At 41.7% G+C, this 26164-nt stretch overlaps 2 protein-coding genes across 7 annotated transcripts in view; one reads left to right on the top strand and one right to left on the bottom strand.

Moving 5' to 3' along the window:
* The window catches only part of STAG1 (STAG1 cohesin complex component), a 182561-nt gene extending 179271 nt beyond the window's left edge, over nt 1-3290 (top strand). For all 3 annotated transcript variants that reach the window (XM_062606574.1, XM_062606575.1, XM_062606576.1), the window contains 2 exons: nt 837-917; nt 1013-3290. In XM_062606574.1, coding sequence (XP_062462558.1) covers nt 837-917; nt 1013-1036 — 105 coding nt within the window. In that variant the 3' untranslated portion in view covers nt 1037-3290. The remainder of the gene's footprint in view (nt 1-836; nt 918-1012) is intronic.
* Nucleotides 3291-5852: 2562 nt separating this feature from the next.
* Nucleotides 5853-26164, bottom strand: part of PCCB (propionyl-CoA carboxylase subunit beta) — a 34569-nt gene continuing 14257 nt past the window's right edge. For all 4 annotated transcript variants that reach the window (XM_062606579.1, XM_062606581.1, XM_062606580.1 and 1 more), the window contains 12 exons: nt 24937-24993; nt 21539-21652; nt 19848-19958; nt 19438-19546; nt 18402-18522; nt 14992-15073; nt 12931-13054; nt 12123-12230; nt 9013-9113; nt 7307-7405; nt 7063-7156; nt 5853-6125 (listed from right to left, as the gene is read on the bottom strand). In XM_062606579.1, the coding sequence (XP_062462563.1) occupies nt 6004-6125; nt 7063-7156; nt 7307-7405; nt 9013-9113; nt 12123-12230; nt 12931-13054; nt 14992-15073; nt 18402-18522; nt 19438-19546; nt 19848-19958; nt 21539-21652; nt 24937-24993 (1242 nt within the window). In that variant the 3' untranslated portion in view covers nt 5853-6003. The remainder of the gene's footprint in view (nt 6126-7062; nt 7157-7306; nt 7406-9012; nt 9114-12122; nt 12231-12930; nt 13055-14991; nt 15074-18401; nt 18523-19437; nt 19547-19847; nt 19959-21538; nt 21653-24936; nt 24994-26164) is intronic.

The raw sequence follows: 26164 nt of genomic DNA, 5'->3' as shown, positions 1-26164 counted from the left end.
ATTTTTGCTTCAGACTGCCCCAATCCCTGTGCAGGACCTTGTACTTGACCTTCTTGAAATCCGTGAGATTTGCACTGGCCCATTCTCTCCAGGGCCCTCTGGATGGCCTTTTCCATGTAAAATAGGGAAAAAAAAAAAGCCATTTGCATTATACACTTCACCATTTTTGTGCTTTCCTGTTTCTCCTTTTATATCCAAACAGTAAGGCAGGGGTTACTTGAGGAGTGGGCTATAATGTCTTGGAAAGAAAATTTAGGCAGTAATTCAGTTGCTGCTGCTGAATACCAAGGTTATTGCTAGCATCAAGTAAGTAAAATCTCTCTTATCCTAGTAATCCAGGCAAGGAAGTGAAGGAATTTGATCAAGATAGTGAATATCAGATTTACTCTTATGTTCCTAGGGAAAGACAGCATAAAAGATTTAATTCTCAGAAATGCTATGAAATCTTTATATACCTTTTTTTGTTCTAAACCCATTTTTCTGTCGAGGTCAGAGCTGAAACTTCACCATAAACTTAAAAGCATAAAGAGAGTTAAAGGACAGATTTTATGCAGTGTGGCCTACAGTCCTAAAACAAGAACATCCTTAGATCAGCAACAGCCTCAGGCCTGTCCTTAGCTGCGAGCACAGACTTAAAATCACTTGAGCTTTCACCCCAGTCCTTCAATAGTAAGTGTGAACATAAGAAGCACTTCCCTAAGCCAGAGCCTATCTTTGTATCAGACCTTCTAGGAAAGCCCAAAGCCAGATGCACCCACTGGCTGCAGAGCCACATGAATCCTTTGTACCCGAGCGGTTGCTGCTATGTTCTAAACCTGCTACCTCCTCTTTTTTAGCCACCTTCAAGGAATCGGCGAGAACGGGCTGAACTGAGGCCAGACTTCTTTGACTCCGCAGCTATCATTGAGGACGATTCAGTAAGGCTTTACTAGTATCATTTCCTGTTTATCTGCAGTGCTTTCTGATGATTGTTACACCTCATTGATTACTGTCTTTTACATCATTTTTCTAGGGATTTGGAATGCCTATGTTCTGAAGTCTGGTGAAGACATTTTACAAATTTGGAACTCTATTGTTTAGAGCTAGAGGCCTATATACTGTGATAGCTTGTATGAAAACCACATTTTTGATGTGATACAGTTTGATTTTTAACCAAATGATTGAGGTCAATCCCTTTTTGTAGTGACAGAAAGAAGAGGAACTTCTTAATGACAGAAAGGAATGTTGGCCAATCCAGTCACCTCAGAAGGGCTGACCTGAAAAATCATTTGTATCCCTGTTCTTGACTGTCCTAATACAGATATTTTTTTTCTGGATGAGGAGGAAGTTTTAAATTGTTAAGACAGCTGTCGAAATAAACACTGTTCTACATATGTTTTCTGAAAACAACATTGAGTGAAAACAGAACTTTTTAACTTTATTTTTCTGCTGTACAATTTAAAACAGTTTTAACATTTGCCTTTTTATGTTTTAAGAGCTAGCCATTTTTATTAAACCTATGCCTATCAGCCATTGACTAGCGATGATGCTATAAGCAGGTCATTCTGGCTACAGAAAAGTGTTTTTGAGCACACTGGATTTGATTAACATTATGGTACGCTTATATCCTCTCATAGGCATTGAGAAGAACACTCTTGTAGAAGAGGTTAGAATTCTAATGACGTGCATCTCTGCCAAAAAAATTCAGATTCTGATATGATAAACCCAGATTTTATACTCTTGAGAAGATTTATTTTTATTTATAATGGGACAGAAAGTAAGAGATGTCCGTGAAGCCACTTTTCCAACAGACGCTGTGTAACATTCATTTTATATAGCACACGGGGACACAAAAACAGTAAATTTTCTATTGGTACTTGCTCTGTGCATTTTTAGCAACTTATACCAGCAAATAAAGTATTCTCAGTAAAACACACAAATGGTTCTCAAGTAATCACTTTGCTGTTTTTACTACCTACTTCAAGCCCTTGCCAACCCAAGGTACATAAACAGCAACCTTCCTAGTCAAAAAAATAAAAAAGAGAAGTCAGGGGTGGGGGAAAGGAATCATTTTAGCATAACTAAAAGCAATTTTAACTGTACCATAAAAGAAGAGAAAGTCTACTTTCCATGCCATAAATACCCTTTTCTGCTATTTTTGTAAATTAATTTTGCCAGTTAGAAGTACTGTATGTGCTGCATAGAAATTTGTGCTTAGATGGTGAAGTTCTTAAGCTTACAATGGAATACAGCTACATTTTCAGTGTTAACTGTGCATATTAAGAATAATTCTTTGGGGGAATGAAATACAATTTTTCAGAAAAGTTAAAAACATCAAAAAAAAAAAAAACCAAAACATTCTCAACCTAAGTCATTGTAATAAGAGATTTTTCAATGTCTTCAATAATTTGGAATTCCATTATGACTCTGCCTAGGAGCTGCTACTTAGTTAAAACAGGCCCAATACCAGAGGTGCTGCCCATCCACGACTTGCACTGACTCTAGGATCTCAAAGAATCAGCCCCAAAATGTTAATCTTCCTTTCTGCATTCTAACATAAACATTTGAGACACGAAGCAGATTGACCCACTTGGAGGCACAGCAGGTTTAGAGGTGCTTTTTCTGTGTTTTTAGCAACTGCAAAATAATCATGGAGCTTTTTTTCTGTTACGAGCTTGTTGAAAAACAAACCAACACATCAGTGCCCAGTGCTTACTTGCTGGGAAAGAAAAGATCTTAAAAACAAACCTGCCTTTCACTCATCTGAGGTTTGTTTATTACAACATGTGCAGTTCTCAGACATGGTTGCCAAAAATGTTTGACTAGGTAATTCAGCCATTCCTCAGATGGTGGTTGGGTAATGTATAAAACCTGAGACGTAGCTGGAACCTTACAAAATCACGTTACCTCCCTTCTTATTCTGCCCACCCCAAAAGTAATAGGGTGGGCAGGAATGGCTGCATTAAATTGTCATCACAGTAACCCTGTGAGCATAGTAGCATAACAAATGCTGCCTGGTTTCAGTCATAGTCTCAGACGAACCTTGTGCTTCACAGTCCTCTGTGTGGAAAACTGATTCCTAATTTAACATTGTAGAATACTGTATAACAAACATTTATTATCACGGTACCTGCAATGGGTTTCCAGTTCAGTTTGCAGTCAATAGGTTTTTGTATTATGAGTGTCTCCTTGATTGGTTTTGCTAGTAATTCTGTAAATTGTACATTTACAATATGAGGTTTTTTTTTTCCTTTTGTACAATTTAAAACTGATGCTTCACCTTTCATTTAATAAACTATTCAAAATCATGAGTATGATGAGCACCCTCTTCACTATAACTTTCTTTTAAAAGCTCGTTTGAACCATCACATCTTACCATCCCATTTCTTAGTAGCCAAAGGAAATACTGAAAGGTGGCTCTTGCAGTCCAGGCTTCACCCCCAGATTCCATAAGCGACCTCACCCACTCAGCTGCAGCGCAAAGGAAAACCCTGCCTGCTCTGTCTTTCTTCCTTCTACTGTGGTGGATTTTTGGATTTTGGTTGATCTGGGAGGGGTTTATTGTGAAATTGCTGTAAATCTGGCAAGTCCTCACCCAAGTTGGGAGAGTTGCATTGTTAAAACTTAACACTGTCTGAACTGTCACAAATTCTAACGAAAATCTCACCTTCCTGCCATGTATGCCTGAAGTGAACTGGACAATGTACTAAAGGCTTGGAAGGTCCAACAACCAGCTGGGCTAAATGGAGTTTCACAGATCCCTGCAATGAATGTGCTCCTTATTCCCATGCCTGAGAGAGAAAGGTGCTATGATTGTCCAACCTGTGAATGATTTCATCTCTGTAGCATTAAAGAAAAACTGACTGACTTCTCACCTGGCCCACTTCCTAAACGAAAATCATCTTGAGTCAGAGAAAGTAACAAGATGCCACAGGTGAGGAACAGGGATAGGATTCAAGGCCTGACTACTCCTGAAACACAGCCCAAATGCTACATCTCAAACTGCTTGTAAGTGATGCTCAACTCCTGATGCGCTGTGCAACACAGTAAGTAACCTTTCACACTTCTAAGTTCAGGGGCTGCTCTCTGTTGAAAGGATTTTATTTCTGTTGTTTCTGCAGGTGACTGAAATTCAAGAGAAACTCAAGGCATGTGGCCAGAGCAGCTTCCCAGTGGGCTTCCAAAGCACTGTGCTGCTAGAGCAACTGAGTGCTTGGGAATCGAGGGGATATAAAAGGCAAGTTCTTGTCCTGGCAAGTAACAGAAGACAGGATGAAGTCTACAGAACTAATGAGGTTAGGAAACAAGAAAGGTTTTATTTTACTGTTTGTGACTATGACAACTGGGTTTCTCATTTAGCATCTCCTCCTGACACTGGGCAGGCTAAGGAAACTGTGTGCATATTGCTTCATTTAAAACAGCTTTTGCCTCTAAACCTGAGATAGCCACCAGCAACTCTCAGCTACTAATTACCTCCAAAAAATCCTCCTGCTCCTTACAGACTCTGACTATAGCTTCTCAGTTACCTAAGAACTCACTTCATGGCAGCGACCCCCAATATAGCAATATTTCAGTTTACCTTACCTTGTTGTTGCAGCCAGCTCTGTTCCATGGGCAGCAAGTACACACATCTGCTCCAAGCGCATGTTTCTGCTGCAGTACCACCAGGTACATTCCTATAGGTAGCTTCAGTGTGTCTGCAGCCAGGATGGACAGTACACCTGTAACAGGATTTAACAATGTCTAGTAAACAAGACATTGCTTCTGGCTAGTACAAAGAACAGTGGAGCTGGGACTCGTACTTGAAGCACTCCTTCTGTACTGTGTTTTCAGATGATTTTTAGTTGTTGCCCTTCTCCACCAGGTACAGGCTCCACGCTCCATGGCTGTACTCACTCGGGCACCAGCTGCACCTACTTGGGAAGAGATGCTACCTGCCAAGTTGCCATCTTGTCTTTCTTCCACTTCAGGCACGTGCCTGGGGGAGTCAACAGCAGCAGCAGCAGTGTGCAGGTAGGGTAGTTCTCTGTCTTCTAATACAGTGCCGTAAGTTACTGAGGTTACTTATAACAAACAGATCATTACAGAAGTTGGCAGCTGTTTGCAGTAGTGCTAAACACGCTGACAGCCGGTACTCACTACCCTTCTGGGGATGTAGTTGAAGCACTACCTCTAATGAGCAGAGTGAGCACAGGGCTGATCATCTGTAGTAACACTACTGCAGCAGTTCCTTGCAAGTCTGGCAAACAATCATAGAAAAAAATAAGGCTGCAAGGGGCCTCTGGAGGTGTCTGTTGCAATCCTGTGCTGAGGGAGAAAGGCCCCCCACACCCAGGGAGGAAGACTCTTGTGTCCCACCAGAACTGCCTTTTTTCCAATGTGGATGCACTGTCTCTTGTCCTTTGAGAGGAGACTGGCCCCACAACTCTTAACTACCTGTGTCACAGCCTGGAGATCACCGATACCAACCAAGACCCAGTGCTTCTGCAGCCAACGTGTAAAAGCTGCGAGTCAGACTGTCTAGCTGAGGAACAGAACAGGTTAGTCTGAGATGGGCAGGGCCTGGATTCCAGTGCACTGAAATCCAAGCTCAGGATTTTTCTCTCCAAGTCTGTGGTGAGGGAAGTGGAGTCAGACTCCAGAGGTGGACCCAAGGCTAGACGTGAACTCCCCAGGGTCTGACTCCTGTGCAGCAAGAGGTTGCTGCAGCTCTGCCTGCCCAAGCCACCTCCAGGGCCTACAGGATGGAGCAGCCCATGGAGCATCTGACCTTGTGCAATTTGTAACTACTCACCTGCAGCAAGTGTAGCAGGTTGTGTGGATTACTAATCCACCAAAATGGGTTTATAGAGGTGACGTGGTAAGACCCCAAATTAAATGAGATATGTACTATGATTTAATGGTATTAACAAAATCAAAATGAAAAGACTGTTTCCATTGCAAAGTAGACCTGCACTTAAACAGGGAGTATCTGCATTCAGAGTACTGCTGTGTCTTCCAGCGTGGCCAAGCCCCTCCTCACGCTCACAGTGGGATATTAGCATGTTTCTTCCAGGGACTGGACTGTGTTTTACTAGCCAGCACATCTAGGTCATGACAGATGCGCATGCGGGTGGTTGAAGGTTGGATGATATCATCAACAAACCCTGTAAAGAAAAGAAAACAAAACCTGACCAACCATGAAGTGTTTGCTTGCTTCTCAGCCTGCTGTAGGGAGGCTGCAATGCCAATCAGCTAAATCAAAACAGTGCTTGGAATAAACAGTTCACAAGTTACAAAGTAACTTAAGATAATTTAAACAGCCTGAAAAGGAAATAGTCCTGTGTCAGCAGTTTTTAAATTAGAAACATTTGGGGGTTTAATTTTTGTAAAAGTTAGCAAGCCATAAAATGTTAAGGAGGGGCTTTACTCACTGAGTGCGGTACCTGTCACTGCAAAGTTTAGTCATACCACCTCCTTCCATGTACTACCATTAGTCTGACTTATTTACAGGTATTGACTAGAAGAGACATCCCTTGACTTCGCACATGCAGGAAGCTGGTTTTTTTCTGGCTCTAACAGCTTGGCTAAGTCTTCCCAGCTCTGTGGCGCTATTACTGGGATTTAAATGAAGTACAAACCCTATCAACAGAGTAAGCCAGCACAACTGGAAATGGAGAGCGCCAGCTCCAGAGCCTGCAGAACTGCCTTCCACAGCACAGTTAAGCCAGAAGGAAATACAGTGGGAGAATTTACTCCAGAGAGTCCCGGGTCACATCACTAAACTGAACCAGACTCTGACCTTTTCTTAAGGCCACTGTCAAAACAGACTGTCAAAGCATCTGTGCCTTTAAGTGGAAGGCTGCGTTTTGAGATGCTTTCCAGTGTCTATGAAACTGAAAATCTGCTTTCCAGTGCAATCCCCACATCTTACCAGTCTCTCTCCATTTGAATATGTTCTGTGTTTTTCTACAAGCTGTGGTCAAGCATCACCTTTCTGACTCGGATGCAAATATCACTAGCAGAAAGGAACTCAACAGCTACAAATTTACTACATGCAATGGGAAACTCAAACAGGGGACACAAAGTGTGAGAAAACCATACCTCTCATGGCAGCAGGAAAGGGATTTGCAAACTTATCCATGTATTCTGTCTCTGCAGCTGCCTCTTTTCCTCTGAAAATGATCTGGACAGCACCCTAGGAAGATAAAGTCTACATGTCAGTGACAGTAACTGGGGCTGTACAGAAGATATTTGTGTGTTCCACCAGCCCCTTCCCCCTGCCACACTGTACAGATGTGCATTCTGGTCAGCTGCTTCAGAGTGTAAGGAGTCAGCCTGGATTTACCTTTGCACCCATCACTGCCACCTCTGCAGTAGGCCAGGCATAATTTGCATCTCCTCTTAAATGCTTTGAGCTCATTACATCATAGGCACCCCCATAGGCCTGGAACAAAAAAAAAGAAGGGATTAGAATCATAGAATCGTTAGGGCTGGAAAGGACCTTAAGATCATCAAGTTCCAACCCCCCTGCCATGGGCAGGGACACCTCACATTAAGCCATCTCACCCAAGGCCTCATCCAACCTGGTGTTGAACACTGCCAGGGATGGAGCATTCACAACATCCCTGGACAACCTATTCCAGTGCCTCACCACCCTCACAATAAAGAACTTCCTCCTCATATCCAATCTAAACTTCCCCTGTTTAAGTTTCAACCCATTACCCCTTGTCCTATCACTACAGTCCCTAATGAAGAGTCCCTCCCCAGCATCCCTATAGGCCCCCTTCAGATACTGGAAGGCTGCTATGAGGTCTCCACGCAGCCTTCTCTTCTCCAGGCTGAACAGCCCCAACTTTCTCAGCCTGTCTTCACAGGGGAGGTGCTCCAGTCCCCTGATCATCCTCGTGGCCCTAATTAATTAATTAGTGTGAAGTTGCTCACAGCAATAGCCTACATTCCTCTTGCAGCTTTTACTAGTTCGAAGACAAGCAAGTGGGGCTAAATTTTACCTGAAAGAGACCATGAGCATCTGTCTCCCTTTTGCTGTGCTCTCCTAAGACAGATATCTCTTCAACTAGAACCCCGAAGAGCAAGGAAGGCAGTTGCTGGTAACCCACTACTCTTCTTGATGGCAGGTAGAGAGGAATCACCGTATATCTTGAACAGCAGGCCTCAAGCCACACCGTGCACATGCACACAAACAAATGACATGCTTCTGGAATTTCCTGGCCAGGGAATGCAGCACTCAGGCTCTGCAGTGCTCCACTTTGGTACTGGAAGCGCTCCAGACAACAATGATGAACAGATACTGCAGAACTGCAGAGCAGACTGCAGTACAGTCTGTTGCAAGGCATTACTGAAAGCTACAGCAAGGCTGCAAACTTGGGAAGTAAAGGATGGCAATATTGACAAGAATCAGAGAAAGAAAAAAGGGACAGCAAGAAGGAAAGCAAACCTATCAGAAAACAAAGCAGGAGGGGCAGACCAGCAAGGAAAAAGCTAAGCCTTTTAGGACCTAGAAGATCGCTGAGCTTATGGCAGCATGGTATCAGGTACCTTGCAGAAAAAGAGAGAGGAGAAAAAAATAAATAGACTATAGCAGCAGTAAATGGAAGAAGAGAAACCATGTGAGCATGAAACCTGCAGGCACAACGTATAAAGATACAGTCAGCACCGGTTTTGGAAAAGGAGACTGAACGCAGAAAGATGATTTGCTCTGTGCAAACAGATGGCATGTCCTCAGTGACACAAGCTGGGTGACAAAGGACAAATACTTGACTGAAGGCATTCCAGGGAGAAAGCAAAGAGCAAAACTGTGTGATTTTAGAGGAGTGCAGAGGTACAAGGAATGAAGGAGCTGAGGTAATAGACTGAGAATAGAAGAAATGGCCTCTTGTAACTGGACATAAAGAGGTGTTACCAGATGGGACAAATGGAGATGTGACAACAGAAAGCACAAGTGGGACAGATGGACAGAGCTTTGCATAGCTAAAATTGCTACTAGTGAAAACAAGAACTCCAGCAGAGCATCATGGAATCATGCCAGCTTACCTTTCTGGTGATGATGGTGATTTTAGGCACAGTTGCCTCTGCAAAGGCGAAGAGTAGCTTCGCACCATGACGTATGATTCCACCATACTCCTGAGCTGTACCTATAAATGACAAGAAACTTTTTTTACTCCAGGGAATTCACAAAACCCCCTATGCAGTTTGGCATCATCATCCGTTACTGGCAGCAAACCTGACAACAACCAGAGACGTGTTAATATCCAGGAGAAGGCAATATCAGGCAATGGTCTCAATCAGGTACTGAGCAACACTACAGTAAGACTCGCACCAAAAGCGGCATGTATTATTTGCGGATGAGGTCACAGAACCAGCACACTCACCAGATGGTATGTTCTTAGGAACAAAATACAGTTACATCATTTTCAGGACTTCGACTGTGACTACCAGCTGAAAACACAACCGAGATTCACTTCTCCAGAAACCCACTCTTCCACATCCCCTTTTTTCTAGGCCATACTGAAAGGCAGTTTGGCTATCAGAGACCTATCCTAGTTGTCCTTCAAGCAAGGCCAAGATGGACCTTAAACAATGGAGCATGAATTCCTCTGTAAAGATTCTCACAGCAGGCGCTGCTGGAGAATGATCATATGCAGCAAACATGAATACAAGTCATTTGTTTCACAGGAGGTTAAACACAGGCCTCACTGGTGTGACTTGGAAACAGCAATCCCATACACCTTATTTGTAGGATTTCTGAATTTCAGACCACCGGATGTAACTCTACAATTATTTTCTAGCAGTTTATCCACCTCCTGACTTTTGCTTTCAGCACCTGAGAAAACTTCTTAGAGTACTTTGGGATTTTTTTAATTTATATCATCTTTTTTAAATGTAAGATTTTAAAGAAAAACTCTTTAGTGAGCTGTAGTAACTCTCTGGGTGGCCTGACTTTAGTGCTTCCCTCAGTGTCATTTGAGTGTCTAATCACATACAAATTATTACACTTAGAAATGTCTCTTCTCAGCTGCAACTTCACTTTTGGTTGTTGTTTCCCTCCAGCCTGTGGGACTTGTAAAGCCTGCAGAACCTTCCCCGCAGCACCAATCGGAACCAGCACAACAACAGTCTGAGCACAGCTGGGATGTTCAGCAGAGACCCGGATGCTGCAGAGCTCTTGCAGACCCTGTGATCTACCCCTGGTCTCAGTTTCTAATTCACACATTGAGCAGCGTAGCCAATCACTTAAAATAATTCAAGTGTAAGACCATTCAGTTATTATTTGAACTGTTGACACTGTCACCCATGGCCAAGTAACAAACTCTTCTGATCATAGATTCAGTCCCAGACTTGTTCTAAATACATGTTTTGATCCAGCTACTGGTTATGAATGTCTTAAATGTCATCTCTGTGCACACCTATTAAAGTGTTTGGATCACTAACATTCATCTTCTGTACTGCACAGAGAGATGAGTTGACCACCACCTTCAGAATTTGTTACGTAACCTGAAATTTCTGATGCTATTGTACTGATCATGTCACGCTCCTAAAAATACATCAGTTTAGGATCAGTGCCAAGCCTCAGGTCTCCTCTTCTTAGCTTTCTCTACTTTTGTTTATCTTCTATTTACATACTTTCAAACCAGCATTCTACTGTGCAATACACTAAGTTAACTACTTTTAATTAGCTGTATGGAAATAGCTTTGGTCTTGGACTCTGAGCAACTGTCCAAATCTAGATTCCTGCAGTAGCCCTCAAGTGAACTAAGCTGCTGCTTGGTCCACCTCAGAGAAGGAGGGGATGTCCACAGCAGGAGAGAAAGGACAGAGGCCAGGAGGGAAGAAGGTGTTCTGTTAACACCTTCTGTACTGCTTCAGTGTTAAAACATGTATCAAAGCAAGAACTGGAATGTTGACTCTTGACATTTTGATGCTTTGATTGCTGTAGAGGCCTTGAGGCAAACCTCGGTTTATCCAACAGTATTAACCTTATATATTGAGTGGTATGAAAGATGTAGCATGTTTATTTGGATAACATTCATCATCCTCTTGTAACCTGTTTTCCAGAAGGTCATTTTAACATTAACTGCTCATGAAGCCTATGCTGGAGAAAGTCTAATCTCAGACCTTTCCTTACTGATTCACCTAAAGCTTCCCAACCATGAGCATTCTTTTATCTGAAAAATGCCTTGAAGCATGAAAAAAAACAATACAGAGATGGGGGATTGTGTATAACTGAATCAACAGCAACCAAGGATGTAGTATTTTCTTCCCCTCTATAGCTTCAGCCTTTTACACATTTGGGCATTAAGTACAGCAGATGAAGCTGGTAGATGAGGTAGTTTCTCTTCCTGCAGCAAAGCTTGGAGAGCAGCAGAGGCCTGTACTAGTTCAGTGACACAGCTGCTTTGACCAGTGGCCTCCCTGCCCACAGGAGAATCAGCAGTGCTATGCTCTCATGTAACCCTAACCAGAGGGATCAGAAACCATGTGTGGGACTGCTTTCCACTGCTTCTTGGGCAGCCACAGTCTTTGCGGGGCCTTCTGCTACCACACTATCCAGGTTACAGGCTTATAAATAAAACAGCATCTAAATAAAACATCTGAGCATTTAAAGGGACAGGGAGTCTCCTTATAATAAAGGAAACAGTGCAAGTTCCACACCATTTATGACAAGGACAACATCTCTAGGAAATGCAGATTTTTTTTTCCTGGACAGGCCATAGTCACAGCTGTGCAATTGTGCTGGAATTCCAAACAGCAGGACAGAGCTTTCCATGGAATGACATACCCATGGTCACCTCTGGCCAACTGGTCATCCCAGCATCTCTATCAGACTGCTAAACATTCTGCATTGACTTATTGCATGAACTGTCCCTCTTCTCCAGTTAAGTCCTGAAAAGCTTTGTAACCTCAGAACACACTTAGTGGCATGGTACAGGTGCTTCTTTTGTTTTCCTGCAATCTCTTGTGTATTTCAATCTCCTTATTATGGCTACTGTACTCAGAATAGAGTTTTTGTCCCCAGAAGTAGGATTTTAAAGCCTGGTTTATTTAAGTCTATTACTGTAAAGGTCTTCTCACAGAGCTTTTGAAATGAGTTTTTAACACCAACCCCACCCTGCAATGAGGTAAGATATAAAGGCAAGGTTTACCTGGCAAAAATCCAGGAACATCCACAAAAGTAATCAGTGGTATGTTGAAAGCATCACAGAAACGAACAAAGCGGGCTCCTTTCACAGAAGAATTTATGTCTAAGCACCCTAAAGTTAAGAAAACAGGATAAGGTGTTAACAATTCCAGTGATAAGCTAATGGCAGTAATTCAAGACAACTCAGAATCACACTATTGTAGCTCTACTGTCTTCATAAAACAGAAGAAAAGCTTATCTGTAGACAATATGGAGATAATCTGCCATGAAGTTTGCCTGGTTTAGAACTAAGGTTAAGAGTACAGACTATATTCAAGGGGAACTAATTTCCGAACACTCTGCATAAAGACTTTCTATTCCCCAAAGCAGCAATCTAAATTCAGTATATTCTTGCAATTTTAAATATTTTTTCTGTCATTTTCTCTTCATTGATATTTTTCAGATCAATCATGTTGAAGGGCTGCAGAGCTCTCCATTAAAACAAAAAATCAATTTAGTCCACTAATGTGGGGTTGGTAAACACGCTGCAAAGTTTCTGTTCCGTTTCAGTGGATTTAGAATTTATTATGTGCTATAATATTAAACTAAAACACATTTTGCATAAGCCACCTATGTGAAACATTAAAAGCCAAATGAAAATTAATATTAAAACCTGCTGTCTAGTATCTTGTCAACATTACAAAAGAATAACACATCATACTGGGTCATCTGATCTTCCCAAACAAAAAGGCACAAAAATTAAAAACAAGGAGCAAACCAGAAAGTCATGATTGGTGGCAGTTTCAGACTGGACTTGTACAGCTAGCTCTAACCTGATGCCACTTTGGGTTGGTTGCCCACTATCCCAACAGTTCGTCCATTCACCCTGGCAAAGCCAACAACAATGTTCCTGGCATAGGATGGCATGATTTCGAAGAATTCCCTTTCATCGACAACCTGCAAGGGTGAGAGTTAGGCAGAGCCCTCATGAGGACTGACTTACATATATATGCATATTTCTTTACAGAAGCAAACACAAAATCAGTTACGTCAGTACTGCAACTTTTAAAACGTATCAGAATTCACAGAATTAAAGAGGAGGAGGAAGAAAGACACCTTTTAGTCCCCTTTTCAGCCTTCCTTCCAGGAATTAACCAGTGCTGCACTTATCAAAACTGCCACTTCGGCATTCCATCAGAGAACATCTGTCTGACACTTCCTCTGTAGACAGCCTTTTTCCTAGCTTACAAGAAACAGGCATTTCAAATCAGATGTTAAGAACTGCCTTCTCACAGCTTAGTAACTGGCAGACTACACCTGCAAAGAACAAGTCCCAGTGATACAAAGCAAATAGTACTTCACAGATCTCAGGAATGCTCCAGGATGCATTTAATACATACTCTACTTCCTTGCACATTTGGAGCACTGATCTAACAGAGGCCAATACAAAATTGCTGTTCAAAAGAGATCATAATTACATATGGAGCAGTAGCGACACCTATACATGGATGCCTACCTAGTGTTTTCAACTCTATTTCCTTGTTTTCAACTGTTTATGACAACTTTGCCAATACAGACTGCAGTTTGTCAGTCATTTCTGAGCCTAAGCCAAATGAAAAGTAGTGGAAAATATTTAAGCATTATTGAAGTAGTGTTATTTCTTTCCTTAATATTTCTCGAAGTCCATGGGAGGGCTTTGGGTTGGTTCCCTAACTCTAAAAAGGATTTTTTTTTAGATGCCACCTTTTACCTTTGAGGTAGTACTGAAACTCAGAATGGAAAAATCCAGAGATTAAAGACATCCTGAGCTTACTTTCTACACTGAGATAAACCTGAATGGAGCAAGTGCAAACTGAAATGTGATGGCTGAGTGAGTCTGTGGAGAGAGAGTTCAATAAAACAGCAAAAGGGAGAAATATGTAAAGGTCCTACAAACACAGCTGACACCCCACCCCTGTTTGTGTATCCTGCCTTGAAATGGATTCAGTCCTAGGTTCAGCATCCACCTCAGAACCCTGGAACTCTGGGGTGGGCATCCACCATTCAACAGCTGAGTGGCAAAAGCAGCAGCTAGCAGTTTCAGTACTCAAAATCTGGACTCGGGGGTTACATTATAAGGGGATGTAACACTGTCATGTGATAAAACTTATTTTACAACCATGTTCTCTGCCCGAGCATTTAGACTGCATTAAGTTCTTATAACTGGAAAAGTGAAGTACTCAAAGTTAGGCAAGAGAATTACCAGCACTGCCTGTGCTACTTCAACTATTCACACACTGCAGTACCGGCTTTCAGGCGGTATTAAAAAAAGAGTCAGATGTTCCCTTGCACGCCAGCCTCCCAGGAGCTCTGCTTCACAGGATGAACATTAACATCAGAGATTCCAAGCTTCTGAGGGCTTGACTTCTAATTAAAAAAAAGCATTCCTGTACTGTCTATGTGTGTAACTAACTGTTGGACTAAACAGAGAAGGGTAGAACTCTGAGTGCACTCTATGCAGTTTATCACCTTTTATAAGAAAAGGAGAGAATTCAAGACTGTAATAACAAAGTATGGGAGGGGGCAAGTGACAGAACTCAGGACAGGTGGGGAGGGGATTTCAGCCCCAGAGGGAAAACTGAGTTACAGCATCTCTCATCTGTATAGTTACACATGCAGTATAAAAAGATGGATCCTGAATCAAGGTTTAGGATTCCTTTCATCTGATAAAGTGTTTTTTTCTGTGGTTTTTGTTGTCCCTTCATTCATGGCTACTGCCCAGGTCAAACAGTAACTTGGGAAGACTAAAAATAAAAATCTCTTCAGTGCCGTTCTATGGATTTCTTTCAATTACTCACATACAGAATATAATTTATCCATATTCATCTCACCAGTGCTCACAGTAGCAGACTTACAGAGTGTATGATATCCAGCATATCATAGGCTTTAGTAGATTCAATTGGTACAATCGTGTCCAGCTCAGGAGCCAAACGGTCACTGCAGAAGACAGAGTGTGAGCAACAGTATTTACATGTCAGATGAACACCAAGACCAAAAACTCAGGTAAAGAATTCCACCTCTGAAGAGACTTCATGGAAACTGCTGCTCTGATATAGGGAAAAGAAAAGAGTGCTTTTGGCCTCAGGCAGTTGTGCCTCAGTCCCCTGAGCTCTCACACACTGGGAGAAGAAAAGTATGAGCTATCCCTTCCTGATAGAGACATCTCTTCCACAGATGCTTCTGTTCCTGAACCACCTTCTGGAAACACATTGCTCCTCTTTGACTAGAAGAGCCTCATGTTATGTGTGGGGAACATCTGCAGGGGACACTGGAGGAAGGTATGCGGAATACTGCGGTGGGGCACAATTCAGCCATGGGGAAAAGGATGTAGAGCAAGTGCCAAGCTGCCAAAGCAGAAGAGCCTGCTTAGCCAGCAGCTCCAGTCCTCACAGCTTGACAGGCACAAGGGTTTCTCCCAGTGGCAGAGCAAAGCCTCCTGCCATCTACCCTCATCTACTGTGTGCACACAATTCAGGAGCTGCACATTTATAGCTCAGATCCTTTCCCTGACCGCACTGTGCACCCGTGATGTTGAAAACAAGCAGAGCTTCCTGGGTGGGGAAAACGCATCCACTCTCAGCTTCTGCGGTTCAGTGTCCGCGTTTAAAGCATCTTGACTGTTACCCTGCTTAACAGGGACTCACTTCATGGGGGGCTTTATGTGTAACAAAAGTGCTGCCTCCCTGTTGGCAGCTGACACTATCAGTTACCTCACCTCCATCTCTGATCATACTGGCTTCACTAAGAACCTGCAAATGTTAGGAAAAACTGGGTCTCTAGATTCATTCAGTGCCAAGGGAGGGCAGGCAGAGGATGGTGTTAATTTTTATGAGTCATCACTAAGAAGGCTTCAGGGATTATTCTATTTGTGCTATTCCATAAAAATACTGATCTACAGTTGTTATAAATGGCGTTTCTGTGGAGTTCCTATTTTAACAATCCTGTGATTTAGTGTATTTGAAACAAGACAACACAAGGTTCTAGACACTCAATTTAAAACCAAAACGATCTGCAGTTTGTCAAAATCAGGTGGAAAACACTAGTGCAAGCCGCACCACTGGCTCTGTGCTCCCTCACATACACAGGACTAGAGAGGCACAACTGCTTGCCGAGACACTGCAATGCATCTATTAATAGATTAAAACTGAGAGCAACACTTCAGGTATTTTTTTCCACATGATTAAAGAGTATTGCATGCAAATACTTCCATAAAATTATATAATGAAACCTTAATCTGATAAAAGCAACCAGTTTTAACATATCAAACCTTGAGCCACAAAAGATTCTAAAACTTCTTGTCCATAAGGTAGGTATGAATGTGCTCTTAGTTCTGTGTTACCAGTGGTCCCCCAAAGGATAAGGAAAGTGGAAAAATGAAATTACTCTTCCCATAAATTCACAGTGCTGTACAGTACTGAGGGAAACTGTAATGACGTTAAAGTAAATACCCACATTCACAATGAAGACATTACCCAGGATACCACAAGCTTGACAGTCTCCTTCAAATCATCACAGATAAAGGACAGCTGGTGTTTGCTAGTGGAGTCACAAGACTCCAGAGGTTGAGAACTGTGTTTCTTACAGATCCCAGTGAGCAGGAAGGAACTGCTGCTCATCATCAGAGCAGTCATCTGAAGCCTGTGACAGCTTGAGATACCCTCACCCACAGCAACAGTGGTTTTCACTCGGTACAAAAGTGAAACAGTTACCAAGAACTGATAATAACCTCCTCCAGAAATCCGTGTGCATACTTCAGGCCTTAGAGGAAATGGAATTTGCTTATAGTCAAAGACACACAAAGGTAAAAATCACACTGTACAATATACCAAATGCAATGAACCATACACCCTTCAAAGGCAGGGCATTCACCATTAGACAATTTGGTACTGTAAGGAACCCTCTAACTCTTTAGAGCCCAAGCCACTGACACCTGAAAGTCCAGCTGACAGAAGTTTCAGCAACCAAGACTGGCATTTTTCAGCACCACAAAGAACCTACTTACCTACAAAATTACATTTAATTTGCATCATTTATGCCCATTTTCTCTGGTGTAAAAATGATGCAACAAGAAAGAAATTACTCTAGAGTAATGGGCTTTGACTGGAGCAATGTAAGGATCAAACACATCGATTCAAAGCTGAAGGACTATTAAGATGTCAGTATGTCCAGATGAAATAATACCAATGCAAACATTAAGAGTACAATGGGATAAATATTGGAGATGTTGCTACAAAAATAAGCAAATTTAACAGACAGATCTATCTTCACATGTATAGAGGCTAGTAAATTCAAGTTCTTAGTACAAATTGCATTTATTATATTGTGATCCTCTAACAGTGTATCTGGTGCCTAAGAGTGAACAATGTGCTTCAGGTACCAGAGCAGCGATTTGTAAAACTGATCCAAAACCACCTCCCCAAACTATTTGTTTTAAAGACACTGCAAAGAACAGTGAAGCATGTAGAGAAGATAACCTTCCTGTCTCACATGGGAACATCTTTAGGCAAGTAAGAACCACGAGACATACATCACACACAGCTATTAGAGCTGAAAGGACCAAAGTCAGGCACAGCTCCCATAGAAGAGAGAGTGACGGCCTCTTACTGAAAAGGGCTGAACTGGGCGTGAAACAATCTCAGGTCAAAATTGTTTTACTTCCTTGACATTCTCTGTTGTTAGCACTACTGAGCAAGGCTGGCTACTCACAGCCCCGTGCTGCCCCTCAAACTCTTGGGAAAATTCCCTGATGAAAGTCCAGACAGTCACTGGTTTTCTCCTCTTGAAATGACTCGAGTCCTTCCTGTTTTATGTTGCCAAGTACACAAGGAGGCTGAGAGACAAGTACCTAACACAACTTTCTGCCTCTTTTGCTTCCTTGTTGCTTTCCCACCTGAAACCTTAACAAGCAGATCTTGCCCAACAGACACATAGCTTAGAAAGCAGGGAAAGTTCTCCCACTTCAGTTCACTATGCTTTTTTCTGCCTTGCTCACTTGTTTCAAAGGACTGTGACAGCCCATCTGTACAGACATAACTTTTCCCCAATTCTGTACATCAGCCTGCGTAACGCTGCTTTCAAACACGAAACGTAACAGTGAGCATGTACGTATGTACACGTACATGATGAAACACATCTCATGTTCACACACCACAAGGCAGAATTATCAGCCAAGATCCCAGGCTGATGTTCACCTCTGTACACTACTTGAACCAGAGAAGCCATGAAATTCAGTGGTCAGAGACCACAGATCTGAGTCTCCACTTACCTGGGGTCATGACATTCACAGACGGGTGCTGGATCACGGTTGCTAAGAGGTAAATAATTAAAGAACTCTCGGAGATTAAGTAGAGCATCTATATCATTCTCAAAGGCTCTGTGTGCAACTCCTGGAAAGAAACATTATTAAGCAGTCAGTGGAATTATTTTGCAAGGTTTCCTTTTCAAGTATGTACAAAGAAAGATACAAAGAAGTAACAGTAAGAATTTTTAAACCTGAGGTATTAACAATCAGGAGTTTTAAGCCACCAAATTTGACCAGTTAAAAATATCTAGAAAATGTGTGGCTCTCTCAGACTTCCTCCTTAACAGGTCTGGATTGTTGATCTCGTACTTAAAATAATTTAAACTGGCTTATCAGCTATCACAGACCTAGCTGGATTCCAGCCTTCTGGAATTCAGTCCAGGTACCTTGCTGCACTCAAGCTTTGCACTACAAGATCTTTTCTAAAGGCTGGATCTGAACGGCATATCTGTATTTGGTACTGTTCATCATCAGCTCAGTTCACACAGGATTTGAGATCCCACAGTCATTTTGAGCATCAAGAACATCCATGAGTTACCAAGTTTCCCCAGATAGGAGGGGGAAAAAACCTTTATCTCACATTGCCACTCAGTTCATAGTTCAGAAGTTCAAGCACATTAGTAAGCAAACAAAGGATTGTTAAGAATCTTTCAACCCATGCAAATTTCTGGACAACAAACAACAAAACTCCACACCACACCAAGCCTGCATTGATAAGCCCTGCCTCCAACAGTCTTTCCTCTTCTAGAATCTTTCGTGGATTTGCTTTCTCTTCCAAATTCCTAAACTCTCCCATGCTCCCTTGCTTTTCCTACTCTGTTTTTCATTATTAAAAAGGACTGCCACAAGAGATACCTATGCAGAGTAAGATCCTGTGCTTAAGGCTTTATCACTTAGACTCAAGTGACACTCAGGAGTACAATCAGCTGTTTAGCTAGAACAACTATGTCATTTACTTTAAGGAACAATTAGTGTGTTAAGTAAACTACCCAGCTCTCACCAGACACAGCAGTGTGAGTCTTCGCACCCCCAAGCTGCTCTTGGGTGACATCTTCATTGGTAACAGACTTAACAACATCCGGGCCAGTGATGAAGAGATAGGATGTATCCTGGGGGAAGGGAAAAAATGCTAGACCCAAGCTGCAAAAGCACCTGAGGAAAAGCCACAGCCTCTAGAGACTTGCCCCAAAATAAGAGAACAGTAGAACACTGGGAAAAAAAAAAAGTCTTTAAAATCCTTAATGCATTATATTAAAAATGCAATTAGCCACAAGTTATTTGGGAAAGTTTTTCTTGACTTTTCATTAAGAATAAACTTAATCCAAAGAGATGACTTCAAAAACCTCTTCCTGTGGAGTTAGTGTCTGATCAATGTTACCAGCCACAGGGGAGGATGCACTCCACTCTTACCTTTACCATGAATGTGAAGTCAGTTAAAGCAGGTGAATACACAGCTCCACCAGCACAAGGACCCATAATGAGGGAGATCTGTGGAACTACCCCAGAACACAGAACATTCCTCTGCAACAGAGAAAAAAAAAGACATCTAGTTTTACCAAAAAAAAAAGGGAAGTCTCTCTTTAAGCCTGTGCACAGGTTCTGCAAGAACACACAATCACACACAGGGGAGGCCAGCTTGCTTCAGTTAGTGGGAGACAAACATCTAGAGAAAACACCTTGATGCAAATATAACCAAAATAATGTTGTTGCTTTTGTTTTGCTTCCTTCTGTTCCCATACATTTGATTTCATATACCATACAGTGACTGCAAAGGAAGTCACAGTATGTGCAAATACTGCACTGAGCCTGGATTGGCGAGATGTGTACATATCTCAAATGTGAACACACTGGTACGCTACCCCTCAGAGGTAGAAGTAAGCTTTACTAACCAACTTTGGCAGAGATTCTTTTAAAACCAAGATTCCTGCACTGGCTCAATTTTGACACAATGGTGAATTAACTGCTGTCCACCAACAGGGATGGATGTTGTCCAGAAACTGTTTACACTGCTCATTGATCAACTGGATTACAACTGACTTCTGTAACTGCTCAGCTACATCATCCCAGATTGCACTAATCCATAAGAGTGCAAGCAGCTGACTAACTTGTCATCCTACCTGCTCACATTCCTACTGAAAGCACAATCATGTTTACGTGCTTTGTATCCAAAGCAATGTGTTTTGGTAGGCATGTGAAATAACGCCATTCTAGCAAAAAAAAAAAAAATTATCAGTTGCATTTCTAGAGGAAAAATTCTTGCATTAGCCACAGAAATACTGTACAAAAAGAAAACTTTCACCAGTCCAGTCAGTACTGGAAATGCCCAAATGGTGAGGTTAACACCGTACAGCACGCTGTTAGAACAGAAACCTCTGACTTGCGTATTTTTTTCCTTTCCAAAAGTTCCCCCCCATACCCTACCATCTTGACAGAACAGGCACTTGGTCCTTCTGCTCAGGGTTTCTCAAGTTTTCTTCAAGCACATAGTCTTTGATTTACTTTAAGTCCCTCTTTCCGCAGTGGAAATACTCCACCTTTTATCAGTCCTACTAAAAACAAATCTGCTATGTGAAATTCTTAACATGTCTGTATTTCAGAGGAGACACAGAGACAGCTGGTGGTGGATCACAACCATCACTCACCTAACAAACCACTCTCTGAACTACAGCGTGTCCACCTGTCTCAAATGGATAAACACTTGAGAGAAATTACATCCCAACATAAGCAATCCATACTTTAGCGTAAATCAGAAAGCTAAACAGTTAGAGATTTCTTTCAATTAAATATATTGCCTATTCTTCCATCCTTATGGCATAGCTCCATATATAGTGCAGCTCCTACAAGGCTTTTCATTGGATCACAGCATTTTACAAGGCTCAGCATTACCCTTCACAAATGGGTAAAATGTAACTAAGCAGTACTATTTGTCCAAAGCCAAGAAGAGAACCAAGAGGACAGTCCATGTCTCACAAGCCCTTGTATATGCTGTTTTATTCACCAGGTAACAGTGGCTGAAATAGGATGATGATAACCTAAAAGCTTGCTTACTTTGGCCATCTTTGTGGATGTGAAGCTTCCTGGTCAATCACCAGTCTACTTACCAAAAATATGTCTGCATAGCCTGCCAAGGACTCCACTCCTTCCTGGATACGGGCTCCTCCAGAGTCATTCAGCCCAATCACAGGTGCTCCAACCATAGCAGCTTGATCCATGACCTAGTATGAATACAAACTCCTCATTACTGACCTAGATAAGCTAAAACCACAAAATGAAAATCCCCTGAAAAAAAAAAAAAAATAAAGAAAAATTCCTATGTGCCAGAATCTGAATTGCCTACATAGCACTCGGCTTCTCTGTATTAACTGTCACAGTCACCAGCTGCTTACTGACGTATCGCATTTTGACTCACTCAGACTGGAGGCTAAAAGATACACATATAATCTTTCCCAAGACCTTTCATATTTATCTGCCTTACCAGTCGTGCATCTCCATACTCACTGTATTACCCAAACCCTGTGCCAAGTGACATGATCGCAGGAGTCTGGACCAGAGAAGACCAAGCTATCACTGTTCATAAGAGGTCTCAACTGCACCTTAAACATTCCCTTGTATATGTCTAATCTGATCTTAAAAGTTTATTGCAGTGGTCACTGTGTAATCTCCCTAAGCAGTATATTCTAATGCTCGATTATCCTTCTTAGAAGTTCTTTGAAAAGACTAAACTAAACCTTTCCTCTGTAAATTCAGAAATACTACTTCTTTCCTGAAATACACTAGTCAGGGGGAGCAAGTAACTACTTCATTGCCTCCATCTTCATAAACATTCCAGTACCTCAAATGTCCCTTCAGTCTTTATATCTTCCTCATATTCCTAAACTAAGCACCATTCTTTCTACATCCCATTTTCTAGATCTCTGATCATTTGGTTACATGCCTCAGGATCAATGCTTCAACAGAGGCTTAAGTGGGAGGATTGAATTACTTACATTCCTTACATAAAACATCTTACTGGATCCAAGTAAAAGGTTTGCCATTTTCATAACACTATAGCACTGGCATATTATGTCAAAATCTGCTTTAAGATCTGCTTTATCTCCCAAATAATTTTCTGTCAAAGTACACATTGTCAACCAATCCCCATTTGGAGTTTCAAAGTTGCTTTTCCCTGCCTGGTATTAGCCCTTTCAATCATTGTTACAAGATTGCATCCGATTTCAGACAACCTTTAATTAATTAAGCTTTGTAAGACTTCAGTCCTCTCTTTCAGACTACTGTGTTTCTTGGCAATATAAATGTCAAAGTTGATGCTGCAGGAACCACGCTCGGTCCTGTTCAAATCAATGGCATCACAGCGGTACCAACATTCCAGCACGAATTTGTGATAATTGTCTAGTTCTAGAGTGGCTTTGTTCCTCCCTGCAGTCGTTCAATGCAAAACAGGGGTTCTTCATGCTTTGTGCCTGTATGTTCATTTATAAAGTGAAACATCCCAGTGGCAGACACACAGAATGACTTTACAGTTTAAATACAAATCCACATTTAGAAAACATCTGTGTGGATTGTAAAGAGAGGCTCTGTGAGCCATGAGTGCCCTCCTTTGCTTATGTGAATGTTACACAAGGCATTAGCGAATGCCTTATTAAAGATCAGTTGAGTCAGTTATTGCTTCTTCCTAGAAGGCCTATTATCCTATTACAACAGGTTAGTGACAAGTTCACTGACACAACATTGCTGTTTTCCAGGGAATTGCACATGGATTAATTATTTCAAGGCTTTTCCAGACACTGAAGTTCTTCCTAAATCACACATCAAAATGCACATGTAGACTACTAAAAATGTGTTCATATATTTGAGACCAGACATTTATTTGACATACTAGTATTTGTACGGAACATTTCAGAACTGATTCTCAAAAACACTTTTCTTCATCTCACAGACTCAGTAATTGCCTTGAAACACATCACAGAAGCCTGTATGTATATAGGCTTTAAAGCATGCCCCGCCACAAGCAAGCACCTGTTACTCTCAAAAGAGCCACACAAAGTCTCTGCTGCTTCAGGGAAACCATTGCAAGCATTTAATGGGGTGTGAAAGACCACAAAGCTCTTCTGCAAAAACAACTGGAAATCTGGAGCCCAGACCTACCCAGCCTGCCTGAAGCATCACTGCAAGATGCCAAATCCTGCTACCCCTCTGCAGCTACATGCAAAACTCCCAAGTGGCAAACGATAATCACCAATAGGGCACATCTCCAGGAAAGCCCAGCCGAAGGAGAACAACTTCACTTCCACATTCCACAACATTTCACAACTCTTATGCCACTGATAAGGTTTGCAGGAGCCAAGATCATCTGTCTCCTAACAGATTTTTGCTTCCCAGAATTGAGCCCAGTAAGAACTCAGAGAAGCAATACAGATACCACACCACCCTGCCAGCCTGTTCTCAACTCTGCACTGCACAGGCTGCAGCCTCAAAGACTGGGAGCCCCAAAGCAACTGATGCATCCAGGGCCTTCGAACTTCAGAGGCTACCACTGACACTGATGCCAATGAAGAACAGTACCAGCTAGGAAGGACTCACGTTTTTCTCTGGTTCTGCTATTTGTGCTCTCCCTGTTGTTTTTTTTTTTTTTTTAGAAATAAGAGACAAAAGAACCATCAGGAAGCATCCTACCATTTCAGCACTATTACAGCCCTTCCCAAAGCTCCAGTGTAAAAGGGTAATATCAAGTCTTTCCCAATATCAAGTCTTTCCCAATATTAGTAAAGCCAAGCTGTTATTATCGAGCCCAAAGTCTTTGCGTTTTTTAGTTCTATACCTCCTCACTGCTGAGGAGCCTATGCCAAAAAAGGTATTTACTTCCATCAAGAGAAAACACCTTGGGCATCAAAAACCTTGTTTCTGATTCATTAGCCAGAAAATTCGGGAAGTTTTCACCAGTCCACACCACTGAACACTCACGCATGACAAAGCTCTCTTCCTCCCCATGGGATTCAAACACCAGCTTTTCCAATAAAACAAGCAGACAAATGAGAATAAATGACCACAAGTGCCTGATAACAGAAGCTCTGAGCATCAATGTGACCTCCAAGATGTAAAACTGTTTCTCTTCAGATTGTTTACTTGTTACATTTGTTTTTTATAAATACCACACACTTCCACATTTCTCCAGCACACAATGGCTAGTTAATTCGTATTTGTACTTTGCAAGTCTCTCTTGTCTTTTACAGCACAGTAGAAAGGGCAGCTTTGGTTAAACAAGGTATTACTTGGAAAAGCTCTCTTATACCTGAAAGGTTTCCAAAGAGTACCTCTCTGCTCACCTGTGCTTTCACATCTGAACTGCCATGTTCATGCAGGTATTTTCAGGTTGCCAAGACACATGGCCAGAGCCCACTGAAGTCAGTCACAAATTATTTTCTCCAAAGTCATTAAGACAACAGATTGAGAAAAGGACACTGACAATTTTTCTGGTTTATTTTCACCTGTGAAATATTACCTTGCAGATCTTCTGGGCATGAGCTCCAGATAAACTGCCTCCAAATACAGTAAAATCCTGGAGGGAAAACAAATTTTCAGATTAGGGGGAAAAATAAAATCATTTAAGTCAAATCACTGCAAGTAAATCTAGTACAATCCTCTATATTTGGTATGCTGTTCCAAAACAACCAGAATCCCTCAGTGCAGCCTGCAGATCAATCCTGCTCTATTCAAACCTCCTGACAAGTAAAAAGATCTATTAGATGTATTTGCCAGTGGATTCCATGTTGAAATCACAAACTTAGTTTTGCTCCCTCCCTTTTTTTTTCCCTACAGAAACATTCTCTTTCTACAAATGTATATTCCTTTTTTGTCAGTATTATCAATAGTGGAATAGTCTGGGGAAGTTTCACCTGTGAGGAGGGTCTCACTGCAAGGGGCATGCAAGACATGCGCACAAACAGGCTGAAGTAAAAACCTGAAAATATATGCCATTGTTCTGTACTCATGAGTTATGCTTCAAGAGTTGGTAATTTTTTAATGAGTGCTATAGGGACTAGTCAGCCAAAACTTGATTACTAGTGCTACCCCTAAGCATGAGCAGTAAGATCTTGAGCAAGCAACATGAGGCCCTAGGACTGACCCAGAAGAAAAAGGGGACATTGACATCTACCAGCACCAACAGAGCCCAAAGCCAACTTGTGGTGAGTTTCTCTGATGTATTCCCACCAAGTCTTACTCTCAGATAAGCTCTAAAAACTGTGTGGACAACAAGTAGCAGTTAATCCAAAAAGGAAGGAACATCTTAGATGGCATCTCAATTTGGAGGGGGTAAAAGGTCTTGAAATATAAATATGAGCGGTGTATCATGAAGGGGCACATTTAAATTCTTTTAATATAAAAACTGCCCTCTACTTGTGTTCTTCTAAAATTTAGGTCTGTGTTCAGTTCCCGTCTTATGTTCAGGCCCACATAACAGTGCCCTTCCTCAGAAGAACTACATATCCAAGAAAAAAAAAGTAGGGTGTATGACTTTCTCCAAGGTCACACAGAAGCAATCATTTTAGCCATGAGAGCAAATTGAACAAAGGCTACTTTGTGGCCCAGAACAGAGCAGCAGTTACCATGATCTGAAAGAAAGCCTCTCTTTCACAGTGTTAAGATGAACCAAAACAAATAACTTACTTATGATGATTCCTTTAAAATATTTTTATTGAAACATAAAAAGCATATCTTAACATTAAAAG

The sequence above is a fragment of the Pezoporus occidentalis genome, unplaced genomic scaffold, assembly GCF_034315485.1.
Source record: "Pezoporus occidentalis ecotype Australia unplaced genomic scaffold, CSIRO_AGI_Poc_V1 ctg97, whole genome shotgun sequence".
NCBI lineage: Eukaryota > Metazoa > Chordata > Aves > Psittaciformes > Psittacidae > Pezoporus > Pezoporus occidentalis.
Note: the sequence above shows the minus strand (reverse complement) of the source record. Positions and strands in the feature narration are given on the sequence as shown.